The sequence below is a fragment of the Protopterus annectens genome, chromosome 17.part0, assembly GCF_019279795.1.
Source record: "Protopterus annectens isolate FY-2018-M chromosome 17.part0, PAN1.0, whole genome shotgun sequence".
Classification (NCBI taxonomy): Eukaryota; Metazoa; Chordata; order Ceratodontiformes; family Protopteridae; genus Protopterus; species Protopterus annectens.
Window position 1 is genome coordinate 674,489,824 of NC_056751.1, and position 21,033 is coordinate 674,510,856.

Genomic DNA, 21,033 nt, shown 5'->3' on the forward strand with positions numbered 1-21,033 from the left:
CATGGCAAAGCTCTACTGGAGTCAAACGCCAGGAAACACATGCTAAATGAAGACTTGTACAAGAGAACATGTAGGGAAACACTAACATAGGTGAATACAGAAAACAGCTGCACTGTGGTAACACACTGATAATCACAGAAGCGCCATATAAAAGGTTTCCATTTTCACATGATAGTGAATACAAGACAGTAAACTCAATCCTCAACTGTAATGTGGTGAGAATAGGCTCTCACTGTCTGGAAATTAAACAGTAGCCTCCTAAGTAAATCCATGCATCTCTGGTCTCTTCTACACCACTTATTTTGAAATGGCATTTTACGGACTTTTTTGTGGAGTGGGAGGTTAAGATAAAGTTTCAGTGATAGTCCAGGAAAAAAAAAAAAGTCCACATCACAATGCTCACAGCTTGCACAAATGTTAGTGTGGTGGGAACTGGTATAGACAGTCCACAGAAACTATGGACAGACACTTTGAATTGCAACAGTGAAAAAGTCCCGTCATATTTCAAGACAGACAAGAAAAAGTACCAGAACATCGAACTGTCAAGGATTTTGCTTCCTAGTTTTATACAGTTCCTCAAAATTCACACACACACTATATGCACACCCAGAATGGGGGGGGGGGGTGCAACGATGATGGAAATATGACAAAACTTTATTCACAGCTTTTGAAAAATCCAGTCTCAAGTAAACTAACTGTTTCAAAAAGAAGTCGTCCAATAATCTATCAGAAATTCTGAATTTTTACGAGGGCTACATACTCAAATTTAAATAGCAATCAACTGAAGGAGGTTAATACTGGGGAACAAAGCAGAGACACTTGAATGCCATGACTGTACAATGTATTATTTTCCCTGCAAGGGAAAATGGAATGCGTAAAACGAGCAATGCCAAAGAAAGGGCAGGAAGATGGAAGAAGGGGGGTCTGCAGGGTTCATAGTTTTATACTAGGCTATCTGCCCCAAGGCATTTATAAGCCTAGCCCAAATTTTTGTGGCTTACGCCACCCCTTATATGAAAAAATACTGTGCCCATTAGTTTGTTGTGTCTGTCCAGCAGTGACACAGAGAGGATTCCCGGGGTAAACCTACGATCTCCCATCCACAGGTAAAGATTTCTCTTGAAGAGAGCCAGCGTGGTGCTCTGCCTCACATGGACCGGGATTTTATTCCACAGCATAGGGAGTCTCAGAGTGATAAATCTATCCCTCCAGCACGTCCTATCTATATCCGTGCTAAGGTTTAAGTTGCTTGCTCTAGTGGTTTTGGTGGATTTGGATTTTTTGAGGTGGAGCATGTCCACTAATTCCGGGTTGGACATGGCCTTGTATCTCAGGCACATGTCACCTCGGAGCAGATGGTATGCGACTGAATAAAGCTGGAGTCGCTTCAATCTGGCAGCATATGACAGATTTTGGAGTCCCTTTATCCTTTTGGTGAGGAACTTTTGGGGTCTCTCCAATTGCTGCAGATGTCGGGTAAGATACATCCCGAATGGGGCATTGTACTCTATCATTGGTCTGATAAGTGAAGAGTACAGGGGAACAATGACCCACTAGATCTGGATGTGAATCCCTTCATGATCAGGTGGGCAATGTAGAAGGTCTTTCTAACCACTTTAGCAACGTGAGTGTCAAAAGAAAGGCCACTGTCAACCTGGGTCCCCAGGTCCCTGATAACCTCTTCTGTGCTTAGTGCTTAGTGGATTGCCACCTATATGGTAGCTTGGGGTTACCTTGTTTTTCCCGAAGGGTATGACTATACATTTTTTGGCGTTTAACTTCAGGCCATGGCTCTGGCACCAGCTATCTGTTTCCATGAGTCCCTTCTGAAGGATATCCGTGTCCGATGCACTTCCCACTATGGCGCCCAGTTTGCAGTCGTCTGCAAACTTTGTCAGCCAAAGTCCTCCCATGTTGGCCTGTACTTCTGAGAAGTAGATGCCGAACAATAGAGGGCCAAGGACCAAGCCCTGTGGGACACCACTTGTGACCGGCTTGGAGTCTGACATAGCGCCAGCAACTCTAACCCTGTGGGTTCTGTCCTTAAGCCAGTTTGCAACCCATCTTGTGACATATGGGTTTACATTTAAGCTGGTAAGTTTTTCTACAATACCCGAGTGGGGTATTGTGTCAAGCCTTTGCAAGGTCAAGGTAGGCTGTATGGACTGCCTTTCCCTCATCAATGGCCTTGGTGACTGTTTCGAAGAAGTCGACCAAGTTCAAAAGGCATGATCTTCCCTTGAAGCCAAACTGGGTCGGGTCCAATGTCTACAAGTCCCCTATATCTTTGTTTATGAGCTCCATTATGATCCTCTCCACAGCTTTGCAGACTAGACTTGTTAAGCTTATGGGGCAGTAATTACCAGGGTCCGTAGAGGCACCGCCTTTGTGGAGTGGGACCACAGTTGCCGTACGCCACTCCTTGGGCACATATCCTGTGGTAAGGCTGAGATTAAACAGCTGCCTTATGTGCGGGTTTAATTCCTCATTTAGCTCATGTAGCACACAGCCGGGGACACCATCCGGTCCCATTGATGCTGTGTTTTTAGCTTTAGAGAGAGCAGCTTTCACCTGTGCATTTGAGATGTCTGGGAGGCTACACTCCGCTGGGATAGTTCTCTCCTTTAGGGGAGGAGAGGGGGTGAAGTTTGCACTGAACTTGTCTGCCAGTATGTTGGCAATGTCTGTGGGTTCAGTGATTTTTGTATCATTTTGGACTAATTCTGAGCATATCTGGGAGTTTCCACCCAGGTTCCTAACATAGCTGAAAAAGGCCTTATGATTGTCCTTTGAATCCATGGCAATTTTTCTCTCAAAATTGGCCTTAGTTGATTTTATAAGTGCTCATATTTTTTTTTTTTTTTTTTTTTACTAATAATGATCAGGGGTGACTTCCCTTTTATGGATTTTGTTCTATCATGTAATAGCTTTCTCCTCTTATTGTAAAGTTTTTTTAATGTCTGGGGTCCACCAGACTGGACGTTTGCCCTTTGTGGAAAGAGTCTTGGTTTTATTTGGGATTGCCTGATCCATGCAGTCCTGGAGGTGTTCATAGAAGGCATTTGTAAGGGCTTCCGCAGCTTGGGTTGTGGTTTCCACTGGCTCAGGGGCCTTGAAGGATACCACACCAGTCTTGAGTAGTGTGAAGTTTGCTTTAGAGAAGTTCTTCACTGTGGTCTTGTTTGGGGTGGGGGCGGGATGTGGATTTCCAGTGAGATTAGTTTATGATCAGATCTCACCAATGAGGGATATATTTCCGGTGTGGAGCATTTTGTCCCCATGTTTGTGATAATGAGATCTAGTATATTTTCTCCTCTCGTGGGAACAGTGACTAGCTGTTCCATGGCATTTGAATTTATGAACTCCAGGAACCGTTGGGCTAGAAAGTTAGGGCTTGAGTAATGTTCCCAGTCTATATTCGGGTAGTTGAAGTCACCCAATATGATGGTGTTTGGAGATACATTTATACCCTCCAGTGTCCTCAGGAAGGCTGTGTGGGGTTCCTGAGTTTGAGAGGGTGGCCTGTAGCATGCTACAATTTGTAGAGCAGTTTTGCCTATGGTTAGGTGCACCTGGATGGTTTCGAGCTTAGTGCGTTGCCACCAACCTGGAGGTGTGGGTATCCTTTATGAATATGGATACACCCCCTCCTTTTGTGGTGTGGTCTGGGTTTTGGGGCCAGAACGCATGATAGGAGGTAAAACCTAATAGTGCCGGGGTGCTCTCAGGAGCCTTGAACCAGGTTTCAGTTACAGCACAGACATCAATGTTCTCCATACTGAGAAGGGCCTCGAGTGCGTGCATTTTGAGATTTAGACTTCTGGCATTGAGCAGCATTACCCTCAGTTTCTTCCCATTTTTGTTTTCTAGGGTGGTAGGTTTAGAATTTGAGCCTTGCCTAAAAAAGGCACTATGGGGGTGGCAAGAGCCTTAGCCAATATCCGGAATCCCAGGGGTGACAGGTGCAAGCCGTCCCTTGCGAAGCAGCGTGGCTTGTCAAGCATGTCATCCCAGGCAGACAGACACTGGATCCCCTTTGAATGACACCAGACATTAAGCCAATTGTTAAAGCTGATCATCTTGTCTCTATATTGTGGCATCATTCTTGGTGAAGGATACTGCTCAGGGTCATACCTGCCTGGGCTACATAATCAGAGAGCTCCTCTACGTCTCTTTTCATGTAGTCCAGGGAGATACGTCTCAGGTCGTTCACACCAGCATGGACAATGACTGTCATATTTGTACTTGCCGTGGAGTGACCCGAGTGCTTGTGTTGTGTGGCGGATTCTAGCGCCAGATTAGCAGCTTACTGTGACCCTCTCCTTGTTCAGCCTTGGTGAGTGGGACGTCAGTGTGTCTGACTATGGAGTCACCTATGACAAGTATGTTTGGTGTTGTATTTGGCCTTAAGGGCTGTGACTGCTTTGCACACTGCTTTTGTGGTTTATGTGTTGCTTGTGGGGTGTTTTGAGGTAGCAGTTGTTTGGGTGTCTGCTTTGGAGGCCTCTGCTGTTTAGGTAAATTTTTTTACACAGAGCCTCCGAGTATGTCTTTGTGTGTTTATGTGTTTGATTCAGTGGTGTGGTAGCATTATGTGAGGCTGGTTTTGTGGTGTGTGTAGTTGCCTTCTCCTCTTGTCTGGTCTTGCCAGTCCTGAGTTGAGAGCTCAGCCTCCAGTTTGGCTAAATAGCTGCATCTCTCGCAAGTATTTGTGTTATGTGGGAGGAGGAAAGGGTTGTCTGTGTACATGAGGCAGTTATAACATTGCCTCAAGATTCACAGATTCACCAGCTGGACCGGAGAGGAGATTGACAACTGACCTTTGGACATGCTAGAATAATATTGGGAATTCCTTAATTGAAAACAAGGGCCAGTGGGGAGTGAGGGTGTAGTGCTTTTAATTTTTAGTGCGGACTTATATAAATTGCTTTAGTGAGCAAGTGCCAGTGTTGGGTGCAACCAACACCGAGGTGCTGAACAGTAATCATTAATGCAGCCCCAATAACATTTGTGTTAGGAACTGTTAACAAGGAGCTAGCTTAACTATTTCCTGCAACTTAAAACAGTTTAACTACAAGCTAGAAAGAGTTATGAAGAGATGTTAAGAGATGCAGCGTAAAAAAAATCTTAAGTCACCATGTTTTAAAATGGTCTCTGAACTGGAGCTATAAAGCTTTTTGCTCACACCTCCTCCAGACTATGGAATTCTGTATGTACTGAACTGAAGCACCCCTCACCCCATCAACTCTGACAGAATTGTAACTCCCCTTCAAGAAACTTCAGAAGCTGTACAAAAGTGAGGGGCATTCTGTAAGGCAGTAACCAGCCTAGATGCAGCTCTAGACTCTGGGAAGACAATACAAGAAATACATGGTGGATAGGAGAGAGAAGGAGAGTACAGGTTGGCGTCTTAAGGGGACTGGGTAAGTAAAAGTGATGGAATTAATTCTACAGAAAGAGGCGTCATACAGCAAAGTGAAATAAAGGGATAATTACATATAGTGCCCCAATGAAATTTTAAAATTGAAAATAAAAAGTATTTTCTTTACTTTGAATACAACAAAATTACAGAAATATTTGTTAGCTGGTTTTCCATTTAAACAAATGCAACTTATTCTGTACTGAGTCCTAACTATTTGGGATGAACAAGAGAAAATAAGCTAGTTATGTGCACTTAAATTACCACTAAAAACAAAACACTCAAACTATCCCAAACTGGAATACTGAATATACAACAGAGTTACAACAGGCCTCAAAATAAGTAGTCAAAAAAGGTTAGGTTTCACAAGAAATAGTCCATGAAGGTCAGTCTGCAACATCAGACTTTCGCTCACTCCATTTCATAAATCAAAGTTAAAAAGGTTTCAACAAGAAGTATTTCTTACCCAGAAGAGAAAGGAAAGGTTGCGTCAGGCCTAGCCGATAGGCTTGAATTGTACAAGATGAGGTAATTGACACCACTGGCAATCAGGTTCTGGAAACAAGACAGCACACAGATTCAGCATTGCTCTGTTCCCTTGTTGTACAGCATTCTTACAATACTATCCGCTCAGATGTGGAATACAGGGGGGCAGCCACCTAATAGAATGCAACACTAGGGAGTTCTACTGTATCCAACAACATCACACACTGAAGATTTCAGTTTTTACTCAGTACAGACATAAGGGGGTCCACTGTCTTGTGACAGTACTCACAATTACAACGTGCTACCCAAATCCAGCAAAAAAAAAAAAGTGTATTCGCTGCAGTACTCCTACAGTTCCCAGGTATAAGCACAAAAATGCAGCAAACTGCTTTCCTAGCTTACATGGAAGAACACTGCTCATCTTACATATGCATTATTCCCCTCGCAACAAAACCCATCGTCCCACTGCTACCCTAATGACTGTTTTACGAGGTACGCACTGAAACTAAACCAACACAACTACTGCCTCAGTCTGAGCAGAGTCCTTCCACATATCAAGCAAGTAACAGTTACACCCAACAGTGAGCATCACATTAACAGTTCCCTGCCGACTGCAACATTTTAGGTCGACCACGCTCTCTGCTAAACCTTTGTAACTGGATGTAATACAACCAACAGTTATAAAATCTTTCCCCACATTCATGGATTTACTCATTCTTCTTTCGGCTGCTCCTGTTAGGGGTCGCCACAGCAGATCAACTGTTTCCATTTCTTCCTGACCGCTGCATCTTGCTCTGTCACACCAACCACCTGCATGTCCTCTCTCACCACATCCATAAACCTTATTTTAGGCCTCCCTCTTTTCCTGTTACCTGCAACTTCATCTTTAGCATCTTTCCCCAATATACTCTGCATCCCTCCTCAGCACATGTCCAAACCAACGTAATCTTACCTCTCTTGCTTGGTCTCCAAACCTTCCAACTTGGGCTGACCCTCTAATATACTTAATTATAATCCTGTCCATCCTCGTCACACCCAGTGCTCAACTCTGCCACGTCAAGCTCAGACTCCTGCCTTTGTCAATACCACTGTCTCCAACCTATATACTCATTCTAATACAGCAAAATATAACTGGAAAAAAGAAATCTAAATTACATAAAGTACTTGAGAACAATATGTCAGAGAAACCTACTAGAATTAACTCCAAGTGAAGATAAATACTCCAATCTTCAAAACTAATTCATCGCTAAGGTGGAGGATATTCTCTTGGAAGATCATACGTAGAACCTTTATTATACCACATAAAGCTGATTTGAGGTTTAATAAAGCCAGGGAATCCTGGAGATGTAAACAATGTTAAAGCTGACTGGCAGTATATGTTTCACAATTGTATAAAACTTGAACACATATTGGGATAAAAAAAAAAGAACTCTTTCAGTCTTCTTTTAATGATAAAGAAATTTATGCTGACCAAATCTCATTTTAATACACCTACTCCCACATGCGTCACGAAAATAAAATACCCTTCAATAAAGCTACACCAAGTATATATATTCAATAAAATTCTTCACGTTTTGTACTTTCTAGTCCCCCAAAGATTACATTGAGTGCACATGTAGTCTACAATTTGTGGGGACTTATGAATTACTGTCAATATTTAAAGATGGAAGAATACCAGTAGGAAAACTAAAAATTAGGAGAAAGAAGGTGTGCTTTATGTTGGTGTTATCTGCACTCAGAACAGTGCACAGTGTAGGCTTTACTGAATCTGGCCCATAGGCTAAGAAGCCACAACTCTTAATTGCTACCCCAAACCATCTCACATCTGCTGCACAGCCTAACCTATACAAAAAGACCTTTTTTAACTTAAAAAAGGATTGCTTAAGATATGACACTCCAACATGCACACACATATATATATATATATATATATATATATATATATATATATATATATATATATATATAAGGTGGTGGTTGTCTTACACACACAGGTGCAGAGTTTGAGTCTCACAAGGGGGGATAATTGCTCTTGCAATGGCTGCTTCAAGGGCAGTTAGCTTAGACTGACCTTATGAACATATATATATATATACATAAACACACACACACACACACACACACACACACACACACACACACACACACACACACACACTACAGATAATTTCATGAATATCATGAATACCTTAAAATGAAATTCTTAACAAAAAAACTTAGCCTGCAGGAAAGCAAGAGCATATACTAACAACTGTTCCTGGAAAAGAAATAAGATAAGCCCTCAAATTACCAAGCTTGGAAAAAAAACGAAGTCACCAGAACTACAGGATTAAATTACTGTCACTACCCATTCTTAGAAACAATGAACCAGAGATCCTCCAAACCTCATCTATTCTGACAAGCCATAATAAAAAAAAAACACACCAAATATCAAATTCCTGAAGACAGAATGGATAATGCTACGGTACAATTATTTCAACAAATTCCAGACTGGTTCAACCCCTCAGTACTTGCAGTTTCTTCCCATACAAAAATGACAAAGTGGCTAAACGTTGCAGCAAGAGCCACCATTCTCTTTACATGCAGATTTTGCCCCTCTAACACTAACTAGTAGAAAAATCGAATCCTCTGCATACATCCGGAGACTCCTCAGATTACCAATATTTTACTTCAGTCACGTTTTATGAAACGCAGCAAAAGTGGTGCTAAAACTGGAAAACAGCCCCCCCCACATACATGCACAATCCACACTTCCCATCTCTAAACCCAAACATCACTTTTCCCATCTGCCACCCAGAGACATACCTATACAAATCACGCTGTAGTCCCACTCTTAAAAATGACATTCTCCTCCTACCACAACATCCAGCATGTCCGTCAGCAATGTACATCTACATATGGATTGGGTACCACTAGTCACAGTCGCAGGCCCAGTTTGCCCCCCTCCCTGGCCCCATTAGTAGAATCTTCTAAAAGGTTCTGTACACAAATGATAAAACATGGTATACTCACTGAACAAAATGGATTTTAAAAGGTTGTACAACATGCCAACTGTAACTACACACAAGTTTCTCCATGGTGGATTAAGGTAACTTTTGTATCAGCACATATATTAGTCTTAAAAAGGGCTTTTGAAGGTGCTGACATGACCTACGCCTACAAAAGCTCCTCAGAATAGGTTCATGGTGCCATTTTAAGCCTTGGCAATAACCTGAGGTTCGAGTCAAGCCCTGTACTTTACATATCAGGTTAAGTCAACAATCATGCAAAACCTAGTACAAAAAGTGACTGTTACATAACCTTCTGCCCTCAAAAAAACTTACTACCCTACACAATAAAATAAACCCTCCACTTCATTGGGGGGGGGGGGGGGACAACAACAGTTGTACAAAAATACCAAAAAAAAAAAGATATATATATATATATATATATATATATATATATATATAATTTGCCCTATAAAAAAAGTCAGCTGTACTATACATTGATGACACAATCTACATAATGAATTTGAATCCATCTAATATTAATTTTACCCCCTCCAACACAAAGTAGTAGATCAATCAAATCCTCTGCATACATCCTGAGACAATTCTGAGTGTTGTACCAAAATTGCACAGAAAAAAATATACATACACAAAGCAGTGAAAAAGTGCTTCCAGATGCTAATTCATTTAAAAGTTTGTACAGCTAAGCATCGGATATGTTACCTGAACTGTACCTAGCACATCAGGCATCCTATGCAGATCCCTGAATTGGAGGGAGAAGCAAGTCATCGTCTTCAGAAGTGGTGGTGGTTCTTCTCTAAAAGCAAGCAGCTTGTTACAGCAAAAAAACTGTTAATCAAGTGCTTCACTTCAGCCACGACTGCAAATGCAGTAGCGGCACCATTCATTTATGGTGCATATTCCCACACACTGCAACATCAATCACTGCCAAGTACACCTACTGACAGCTTGCACTTACTAGCGGTCCCTCTTTACACCATGCTAGTTAAGGCTCTGGATATTCCCCATTATTATCTTTACACTCTTCCTTTGCAGCATTTTTTTTTCACATCTACTCAAGCTACAATTCTTGCACACAAAAATAGTTTCCCATTCCTTCCCCTTCATACCCCCCCCCCCCATCTTCCTCTGCCATTTCTCCATATCAACATCTTTCACCTTAACTACCTCTCCTCTTACAGCGGGTTGATTTCATCTTTTCCTCTACTTGCAGCTGTACCGTTAACAGAACTTACCACGGCATTTGCTGAATGCCAATTCTGTAGAAGCCCATATTGCTTACTATCCACCTTTTTCAGCAAGCAAGTCAGTGCTTAACCTAAAATTTCCAGAATAGTTTCCGGTTTTACCTACTTTGTGTTTGACAGCTTTTGTTAACATATTGCACTGCTTTCATTCACCGCATGTCTGCTTTTGACCTGGTCAAGGCTAAAAATCACCTGCAGACCAGCACTTCTACAGAGTTAATATACAATTCACACACTAAATAAATACTCTTCCCCCTTTTACAAAAAGGTATCATTTAAAGAATATGCATACAAGTTACACATGCTTAAAACCACAGCTACAACTTTGTCTGCTTTTTACTGGCAAGTGGATAGCAAGCGTCAGCTGACTAAATAACTTGTTTGCCAAGACAAAATTAAGAGCTCTCAGACCACATTAAAACAGAAGTTCATTTCAGGAAAACAGCTGCAGCCATCCAAAAACATCCCTTCTGAAAGCAAAACTGCTCAAGATGGGGAACCCCTTTCATTCCTCCCAAAAACTGCAGTATTGTTAACAAAAACGGCAACCTTACAGCAAATTCTTCTTCAATGTACTACTCACTCGTGGGTTAATCAAACCATTCCTACAGGTCTTTGTCTCAATTAAGAGTTTTGTAAAATATACTATATCTATATCTATTAGTTTGTAGTCAAACTATCAAGCTACATTAGCTATCAGGCTAATGCATGCCACAGTCAAGAAACATTTGTAATGAGCTTAAACTGGACAGAGTTCAGATCAGTTACCTGCATAAGACATACAAACTGACAGTATGCAATCATGCAATACATATGGGACTTAAATCATACAATCTGTTAAAGTGGATGGATTAAAAAGTATTTGATGAACAACTGCCACTTTCAAAATGACAATAGGGCATTTTGGCAGCCAATGCTAAAACATTGGGGGGGGGTCCAAATGAGAATGCTGTAGTTGGGGCAATCTAATACCTAAACCACAAAGGAGGCAGTTTTCATCCAATAGACTTCATCAGAATTCTGATGAAGTCTACTGGATGAAAGCGGACAATAAATTTTAAGAATGCTGCTGCTTTTGGATTCTTCATTTCCTTGCCTCTTGTTTTGTTTTTTGTTGTGGTTCCGTTTGGTTTTGTTGGGGCAATATAATACCTCTGAACATCTTAGTGCAATTATAGACAAAGATGCAAAAATTTTTATTTTTTTGAGGCAAAAAGGTTTATTGCGCCAATTGTTTTCTGCAGGTTTTTCAAAAGTTCAAGCTGCGTTTCAAAATGCTGCAAGGGCAGCTGTTATGTACAGATTAAAGTGTATCTAGCGAATTGAATGCCTGCCATCAGTTCGTTGTTACTCAACACCTGGGCTCCAAACCAGTCATTTTGCATGAACAGTCCAACTCTGCACACTTGTAGCAGAACAGTGCTGATTTCACTCATCTGAGCTGGGAATTACCAGCAGAAAGCTCAGGTGTGCTTTCTGATTGGCCTGAGGGCTTAGTGTCAAGTACACCCAGAAGAAAAACCACCAACACGTTTGCATAAAGTTGCTCTTTGCGCAGTAGTGGCAACTGGTGCCTTGTATATAGGCAAACACCAGAAATTTCTCTATAAAAACTACAGTCCAACAGTACTCAAGCAACTAGTTTGTGCAGATTTATTGACTTGCAGTACATTATCATAGTACCCAGGGCTACCACTGCTCAGAGAGCATATAGTTTGGACACTGGGCAGCATCACAGGCTAGAATAGCTGCAGAAGTAAGGACAGATTAGTTGGTAATCACAGTATTTTACAGTTCAATTTTTATTAATGAACAAGATGCACAACATATTTAAAGGAGTGAACTTCACACCGCAAAGTTTCTGCTTGGTTTGACTGGCACACACCACTCACCCACTAAGGACCTATGTATCCAGAGGTGCTCATATGTAACCTATTCAAGCCTCAAAAGGCCTCTCAAGCACAGTCCTCAAAAACTCTGCATGTACACAAAGAGACACCAGCACAACACAAAGCCACATCTCATTATGTCTCAACTACAGAACCCATTAGGCGAAACATTTCACAACCCAACACTGACTCCATTGTGAGACACACAGATGTCCCCCTTACATGGGTGGATAACGAGAGGGTTACAGTTAGTTACCAGTCAGGGGCCAGGATCCACTGAATGATGCAGCACTCTGGTCACCTGCCCCCAAGTACCAGCATGACTTGTTATATTCCATGTGGGTATAAATGACCAGAGACATACATCTATGGACTACATGAAGCGAGACATGATTGAACTCTCAGAATCTGTGTCACAGACAGGTTATAAGCCTAACATTGAGCAGCACTCTGTCTCCAAGGATGATGCCACAATACAGACAAAATGATAAGACTAACAATAGTGTCCTCTCCAGCTCAACTGGTGAACCTGGGAATATTGAGGCAATGTTACAATTGGGCTGAGCTCTCTCAACATAGGACTGGCAAGACCAGTCACACATGGTACCATCACAACTTACATACTCACACAAAGACATACTACATAGACCACACAGTCAGAGTGTCAAACAGTTTGTCATTGGTGATTCACTGAGTAAGGAGAAGGCCAGGCAGGTATTCACCTAGAATGCCACAATACAGTGATAAGATGATCAGCTTTAATAATTGGCTTAAATTCTGGTGTCATTCAAAGGGGTCCAATGTCTGTCTGCCTGGGATGACATGCTGGACAAGCTTGCAAGGGACGGCTTGCACCTGTCAGATATTGGCAAAGGCTCTGCCACCCCATAGTGCCTTTTTAGGCAAGGCTCAAATTCTAAACCTACCACCCTAGAACACCAAAAAGGAAAAAACTAAAAGTCTCAATCTCAAGATGCACGCATCAAGGCGCCCCAAAACACCAAGAAAGGAGGGGTGTCCAAGGACACCCACACCTCAAGGTTGGTGGCAACGCCGATGCATCGGAGACCATCCAGGTGCAATTAACCATAGGCAAGACATAGACTGGGAATACTACTCAAGCCCTAACACCTAACCCGTTCATAAACTCAAATGCCATGGAACAACCAGTCTGGTGGACCCCAGCCATTGGCTTAGCTACTGATGTCATTCCAAACGGGTCCAATATTTGTCAGCCTAGGAGAACATGGTTAACAGTCCACACTTCTGCCTGTCACCTCTAATGTTTTTTGCCAATGCCTGAAAGTCTACCCAAAAGTGGATTTTTTTCTTATGCACTGCCAAACAGACCAGCCTTGCAACATAAGTGCTACTCAGGACAAGGTAAAGGTATTCATGCTCAAAACTAGGAATCTCAACAAGAAACTGCACTCCTTAGAAGCTCTCCTCATTTCAGAACACCATCTCTGCACTTACGCAAAACATGGTATAAAGCCATGGAAAATATGACATTCACGACCTGAACATGAAAGAGAGTGAAAGGCGGATGTGTATCTACCTACATAAAAGGATAAGCTCACCTCAAAGCTAGTTAAACAATGACATACTCCATGTCCAACTATGGTGAAAAAAATGCATCCCCATGTTCTTGCTAGCTACTAGTCCCCATCCATGAACCAGAAAACCCAGACATCATACCTAGAGTTACTTTAAAATCACTCACCATCCAGCCCAATGCCACACTCATAGGTGATTTTAACTATTCATCCATTAACTAGGAGACATGGCCACCAACATAAAGGCCCAAAAACTTCTTAACTTTGCAAAATCAAACACCCTGGAGCAGCTGGTTTGCTTTCCCACCATGGAGAACAAGCATAACATATTCAGTAATCAAATACGGGAGAGCACTGCACACGAGTGATGTCCTCACTGGAAAGATCAGATCACAAAGCAGTCTCCCTGAAAATTAAGGTAAAACTAGACTTACTTAAGAATTCCAAAAACACTTTCTAAAAAAAGAAATTATCTCCTATTAAAATGACAGCACAGCTTGATTCCAAGCTCTCCCAAATCCAGAAAACACACAAGTCCTGTACGACCACATGAACAACTTTATACAAATGGCAGTACTGAACCAAAATAAACCCAGGTCAGACAGAAAAAGCAAGCCACACTGGTGGACCTCTGGTTTAAACAGGCTGTACAACAAAAAGAAAGAAAATCCTGGTCGAGAAGCAAGAAGGAATGTGCACAACAGAGCAGTTCCTCATTAGTATAAATAAGCAAATCAGGGAACTACTCAGATCTCTGAAACCAGACCCGGAGGTAAAATAAAACAGCCTCAAAAAGCCAAGGATAACCATAAGGCATTTTTCAGTTATGTCCACAACCTTAAGGGCAACACCCAACAATGTGTGGAATTAGTTATAGATGGCATTTTCTATACTCAGCCAAAAGATCCAACAAATCTACTGTCAGACAAATTTGGCTCAAACTAAAAACTTAGCCATCAATCCAATCCCCCTCCCAACACCCCCCCCCCCCCAAGAAATACCCTACTCCACTCCTCTGCCAATCATAATCAATCAATGAACAGGTAGACACAGCACTCTCTAAAGCTAAACACACAGCACTAATGGGGCCCAAAGAAACACTAGGTTGCCTCTTAATTCAGCTTAAATCAAGACCCATCAGGTCCAGTAGGATCTCTGTTTATCCACATCCTCCCGACTGGCTTTGTTCTGAGAGTGGAGAACAGTTATGATCATCCCTCTGTATAAGGGAGTACAGTCAACTAACCCAGGAAATTCCAGCTGCATAAGCTTGACTAGTTTAGTTTGTAAGACCATGGAAAGAATAATCATGGACTTGGAAAAGACAAAGTCAGTCTTCAAACACTGGAACTAATCAAATTCAGCTTTGTGAAGGGCAAGTCATCAAGTCTGCAAAGGAAGGCAAAACAATGTACATTGCCTACAGTGACCTGGTCAAAGCATTTGACAACTCCCCACTCAGGTATTATAAGTAAACTCACAAAACTGGGCATAACTCCCTACTTTAACTACGTGTCTTGTCCTTGAGCTAATTGACTATCTAAAGTGGGTGATTCAAGTTCCAGCAAGAGGACAGCAACTAGTTGTGTACCACAGGGCTCAGTGCTGGGACCACTCTGGTTCAGAATATTCTTCTCTGATGCCAAGGATAATGTGGCAGCCTTCTGGTTGACAAAGTTTGCAGTCAACTGCAAACTAGGGGCAATCACTAAATCCCCATATCCTATCAGGCAAATGACTGATGTTAGAGCCGCAGCCTGAAACTAAAATGCAAAGAATGCATTAATCACACCTTTTGGCAAATCAAGTACCCCTGCTAACTACAACATTAAAACATCTCCAAGAGTAGACTCAAGAGTTAAGGAATCCAGATACACATGTAGACAGTAGCCTCAACTTTGACTGTCACATGTCCACGGTGGTGAGGAAGTAGTTTTATGTGGCCATGGAGATTATAACCCCACTATACACAACCATGATTAGACCAATAAGATAGTACAATGCACCATTTAGACTGTTCCTGACCAGGCACTTACAACAGCTAGAATGACCTCTGAAGTTACTCACTAAAAAAATAAAGGGTGTTGACAACATGTCCTATATGTCCTATGCAGACAGACTGAAAGCCCTTTCCATTTACTCTTGTCTCCTATCGACTATTAAAAGGGTGACTGATGCCTGACCTACAAAGCACTCAGGAATCCAGCCTTGATGGAACTGATACACATCTCCGAGTCACTCTATAAGGATCTCAACTTAGTCAGTAAATCAAAGAGAACATGGTGGAGAAACAGATGCATGTCCCAAAGATTGCTTTACGTGAACTTTCCATGAACAGGAAGCCCAATTCAAAGGAGGGGCAGAGTTGGTCTTTTTCAAAACCAGTCTGGATCACTGCATAGGGAATCATAAATGTACATCTGAGGTGGTGCCCATGTCCTATATGGATAAGTGTGATCTGCAATACTGAAGAAATAGGCACAAACCCATACCATCCTCTGGTCCCTCTGGACCATACACTGGGTAAAATTGGGCTACATTAGTTAGGCTTGTAAAGGCTCTTGAGATGTTAGCCAAGTAATCTCCCAAGAACTTAGCCTGTCAAATTCTGGACAGTTGAGAGGTATGCAGACACAGTATCCAGTGTGCGAGGTATACAATAAAAACATTTTTGTGGAGTAGGTTGGAACGGTCTAGGTCTCAGAAGTCATATTTTAGTTCAGTATCAAGCATCACTGTATTCAAACTTGTTCTGTAGCAGAAAGATGTCAAAAAGAAACACGATCGATAGCATGTAGTACACCAACTCGAGAATTACTGAAAGCAGCAAGTACAGAGATACTGTAATCTATGTTTTTTGGTTCTAATTTAGATTACCACACTTCACTGCTCCAGTGATCAATGAGAGGTAAACATGTATTTTGTATGGAGATGTCAGTAGGACTGAAACTAGAGGACGCAGGATGTCAAAAGATAGTACAACAATAAATGAAAATTACAGAATATTAGAAACAACTGAAAAGTGGGGAGAATGAAGATAATCATAAAAAGGATTTAACTGTTGGGGGTGGAAGCAGATAAGTTCTTCCAAGTCTCCGGACCCCGGAAACTATTGCCCTATAAGCCTGACTAGCCTAGTCTGCAAAGCTATGGAGCGTATCATGGAACTCAAACGAAGACATTGGGAACCTCCAAACACTGGATCCTACCCAATTCGGCTTTGTTAAGGGCAGATCTTGCCTCTTGAACCTGGTCGACTTTGAAGCATTCACCAAGGCCATAGATGAAGGGGAGGTAGTCCACACAGCCTACCTGGACATCGCAAAAGCCTTCGACAATACCCCACTCAGGCATCATAAATAAGCTCACCAGCTTAAATATCAACCCCTATGTCACAAGATGGGTTGCAAACTGGCTCAGGGATAGAACCCACATGGTCAGAATTGCAAATGCCATGTCAGACTCTAAACCAGTTACAAGTGGCATCCCACAAGGCTCAGTCCTGGGACCTCTCTTGTTCGGTATACATTTCTCTGAGGGACAGGCTAACACGGGAGGACTATGGCTGACCAAGTTCGCAGATGACTGCAAACTGGGTGCCATAACTGACTCGCCGACTGACACAAGCATCCTCCAAAAGGGTCTCACAGAGACGGATAACTGGTGCCAGAGCCATGGCCTAAAGCTAAATGCCAAAAAGTGCATAGTCATCCCCTTTGGGAAAAACAAAGTGCCCACAAATTACCACATAGGTGGTAATCCATTAAGTACGGAAGTAGTAATTAGGGATTTGGGGACCCAAGTAGACAGCAATCTCTCCTTTGACAATCACGTTGCCAAAGTGGTTAGAAAGACCTTCTATATAGCCCACCTTATCACGAAAGGGTTCACATCTAGATCAAGAGAGGTCATTGTGCCCCTCTACTCATCAGGCCCATAATTTAATACAATTTGGGATGTACCTTACCAGACACCTGCAGCAACTGGAAAGACCCCAAAAGAACCGCACCTAGAGGATCAAGGGACTCAAAACAGATGACCTATGCAGTTAGGCTAAAGAAACTCCAGCTCTACTCAGTTGCTTACTGCCTAATCAGAGGCGATCTGTGCCAGACGTATAAAGCCATGTCCAAACCAGAATTAATGGACATGCTCCACCTCAGGAAATCCAAATCCCTTAGAGCTACACACTCCAGGGACTTAAAACTCAGCACAGAAATAAATAGGACATGCTGAAGGGACAGATTCATATCCCAGAGGCTCCCCTCACTCTGGAACAAAATCCCAATCCATGTTAGGCAGAGCCCCTCAATGACCCTGGAATCTCTTCTGTGTCCCTACTAGACAGAGGCACAATAAACTAACCTTAAAAGGGCCATCTTTAGTTGACTGTCTCTCTGTGTAGTAGGTCACAGATCTAAAAGGATGGCGAATGCCAAACACACTCTGGCTAGGCTTATAAATGCCCTAGGGCAGATAGGTTGATACTAGGCTAAGTCATTATTCACAGCAAAAAAAGGGAGAGAGACCAGCCTTGTGGAAAAGTATAGAACCTCGCACCATAGAGTAACTGCAGTGGTGTTAGAATGGAACAGATACAGAGGGGAGGGTCTGAAAAAAAAAAACACATGGGAAAAGATGCTTGTGAAAACTGCAGGTCACAATCCAATGCCAGTAAAATCTGATCAGGTTCATGTCTGAAGCTGATAAGGGAAACAAAAATAAATAAATAAAAAACACAACTGGATGTGATCTATCCAGACATATTTAAGGCCCCTGGCACAATCCATCACCATAGGCTGGTTGGGAAACCAAAAAGCACAGGGTACAACCTAGGATGGTGAACTGGGTACAGCAAAGCTGGCTGTAGGGGGAAGGCAGAACATGTAATGTTCTTACGACAGTGGCCAAAGACAGGGTAGTAACCAAGGAGGTTCAAATCAGTTTAGTGTGCTAAAGTACCTGTAACAAGCATAAGAGACTTGAGAATGGACAACAATATCAGCCTGTGTGCACAGCATTCCATAATAGAATCAGTAGCAGCAGGTAGGGACATGGGGCATAACCCAAGGAGGGTCAGGTCACTAGGTGAGCCAAACTGCAAATGAAGTTTGAAGGCATGCCACCAGTGAGTACTAATAAGGAAGTGACTGAGAGGTTGTACTCATACCTAGAATGAATCACACTGAACATTAAGAAACTGCAGAAACACAGGTCAACAAAATGCCATAACAAATAGAACAAAACAACAAACAAGGAACTTTATGGATGAAGAGGAAAAGTTAAAGGAATTGGTAAAACACAGAAGAAAGGAAGTGTCAAACTTTAGGAGGATGGAAGGAATACGAGTCAATATCAGTGTGGAAAAGTGTTGGCTGAACAACAGTGTTATACACGTTGAAGTAGCCAACAAGAGTGAAGGGGCACCTCCAAGGGGATTAATTGCAAATTATCCGATTGATCTACTAAACCTATGGTTACATGCAAATATGCAAAAAATCATGTTTAAGAGCGCCTTTGTTAGTACCACAATGTTAATTACAAAACAGATTTTACCCAATAAAAATTCAAAATTTAGAAACAAGGAAGGAAGAAAGAAAAATAGTCTAAACGAAAAAAAAATTCATAACACAAATAGTACAGTTTGGAAGTAAAACTCAGCAACGGTTTACATTTGATGGTAGAAACTTATCTAAGATTTAAATTAAATCTGTATAAAATAGTCGGGACCATACGAAAATATTAAAGCAAACATTTTTAGCAAGCAGACATATGCAAATGTTGATACAGACCATCTTTTCCTGGTAGAGCTTGATTTAACAGCCAAAGGTCTAAGAAAAGTACACACACCTTGCTGATTGTGAAATATCAAAGAATAAGAATCAGAAAGAATCACAAAACTTCTGACAAAGAATAACAGCATCTGAAAACACTTTGCCTTAGGAAACAAAAGCACTGCTCTACCCTACTTAAATTCAAATGAATCAACAAATGGACGGTTTGTACTGCGTCTGAAAATGCAGCATTTAAATGCTCGCAATACCTTCTAGATATATTACAGTGTTATTGTTTAACAGAATAAAATCAAAACTGACAGCTCTTCTTAAAAAAAACAAACAAACAAAAGAAAATGGAAGCCTGGACGCATCTCTTCAAAGCCACAGAGCAAGATGCGTTAACAATGAAACAGGAGAAACAACGAAGCAGTCTTACTTACGTGCTAAGCTGGTCAACAGGATAAATCCAAACAAACCACAATATTTTAGCTCCATAATCAGCTTTCACACAGTGGAAAATGTTTTCCAGTCCTTAGTGGGAAAGCCACCTACTTCAGCAGCTCAAGTCCTCACCGTACAAGTGCCGAAACAGGAAGTTCTCCTGTGTAACCCGCCCTACCTGCTCAGGTGAAACCACCACCCTTCACGGGTTAACTTGATTAGCTCACTCCACTTATAGGAAAGTGTTACTGGTCGGTGAAGTTACACTTGCTACTCACGCACGCATCTAGTTGTTCTACTCCTTTTTAAGCGTCTGGATTCTCTTTTCTCTTATACTCGATGAAAGGGGCAGAAAAGCAAAAAATAAAGTCTTGTTTTTTTTTATTTCCATTCAGAATCAGTCAATTGTTGCTGCTACAACGGTAATTAATAAAAAGGTGCCACTCAACCATTACATTCCAAAAAAGAGACAGAAAATGGCATAAAATCCTAATAGTCTCACGGAACATATCTCTCAACCTTTTAGAGCAAGAAATCTGGACAAACCCGTAGATAAAAGTGGGACAAAGGCCCAAAAGTAGGGACAATTTTTAAATATTGCTCTTACAAACTTTGAAAGTTGATATAACAGCTTTTGTATTAGCATGACGTTTTCTGAAGGATATGAAGTCTGACACTGAAATGTGTCATTCTTTTCTAACTTCAATATTCAATGATTTAGTATTAATTTCCCAGAAAACCACAATGTTATGAAAAACAGATAGAAAATATGAGGCCAAAAATCTGGACATTCTGCGAAAATCTGTACAGTTGACAGGTATGTCTCACTTTCATGAGAACAATGAGGAAACAAAAAAAAAAAGGAAACTGTTTCTGTAGCATAGCCAAGTCAGTGTATAATCGTTTCTCGTATACAACACCAGAGGCTTCTTTTGTTTTATATGAAATTTGAGAACTCACATCACATCTTTCCCAAGGTGCTGCCAGTTTATTACATTTCAAGAGCACTAGATGGTTTGAAATACAGGAATCCAGAGGGTTACCGTTTAGTACAGTGTCACATATTTCTCAGCTGTACACATTTTTGCACAATGTTCAAATTTTTGCCCCATAGTTTTGGTCAGTTTCTTATAAAACAGTGGTTTTCTGGCAAATTATTCACAAATTATTGAGGGTTGAAGTAAAAAATAATGACTGGCTGTTTGAGTTT

The 21,033-nt window shown here is 41.5% G+C and overlaps 1 protein-coding gene across 1 annotated transcript in view; it reads right to left on the reverse strand.

The window, feature by feature from the left end:
• The window catches only part of F11R (F11 receptor), a 1,474,472-nt gene extending 1,454,368 nt beyond the window's left edge, over positions 1–20,104 (reverse strand). Inside the window, exon 1 of the mRNA XM_044059235.1 lies at positions 19,823–20,104. Coding sequence (XP_043915170.1) covers positions 19,823–19,877 — 55 coding nt within the window. The 5' untranslated portion in view covers positions 19,878–20,104. The remainder of the gene's footprint in view (positions 1–19,822) is intronic.
• Between the last annotated feature and the right edge of the window lie 929 nt (positions 20,105–21,033).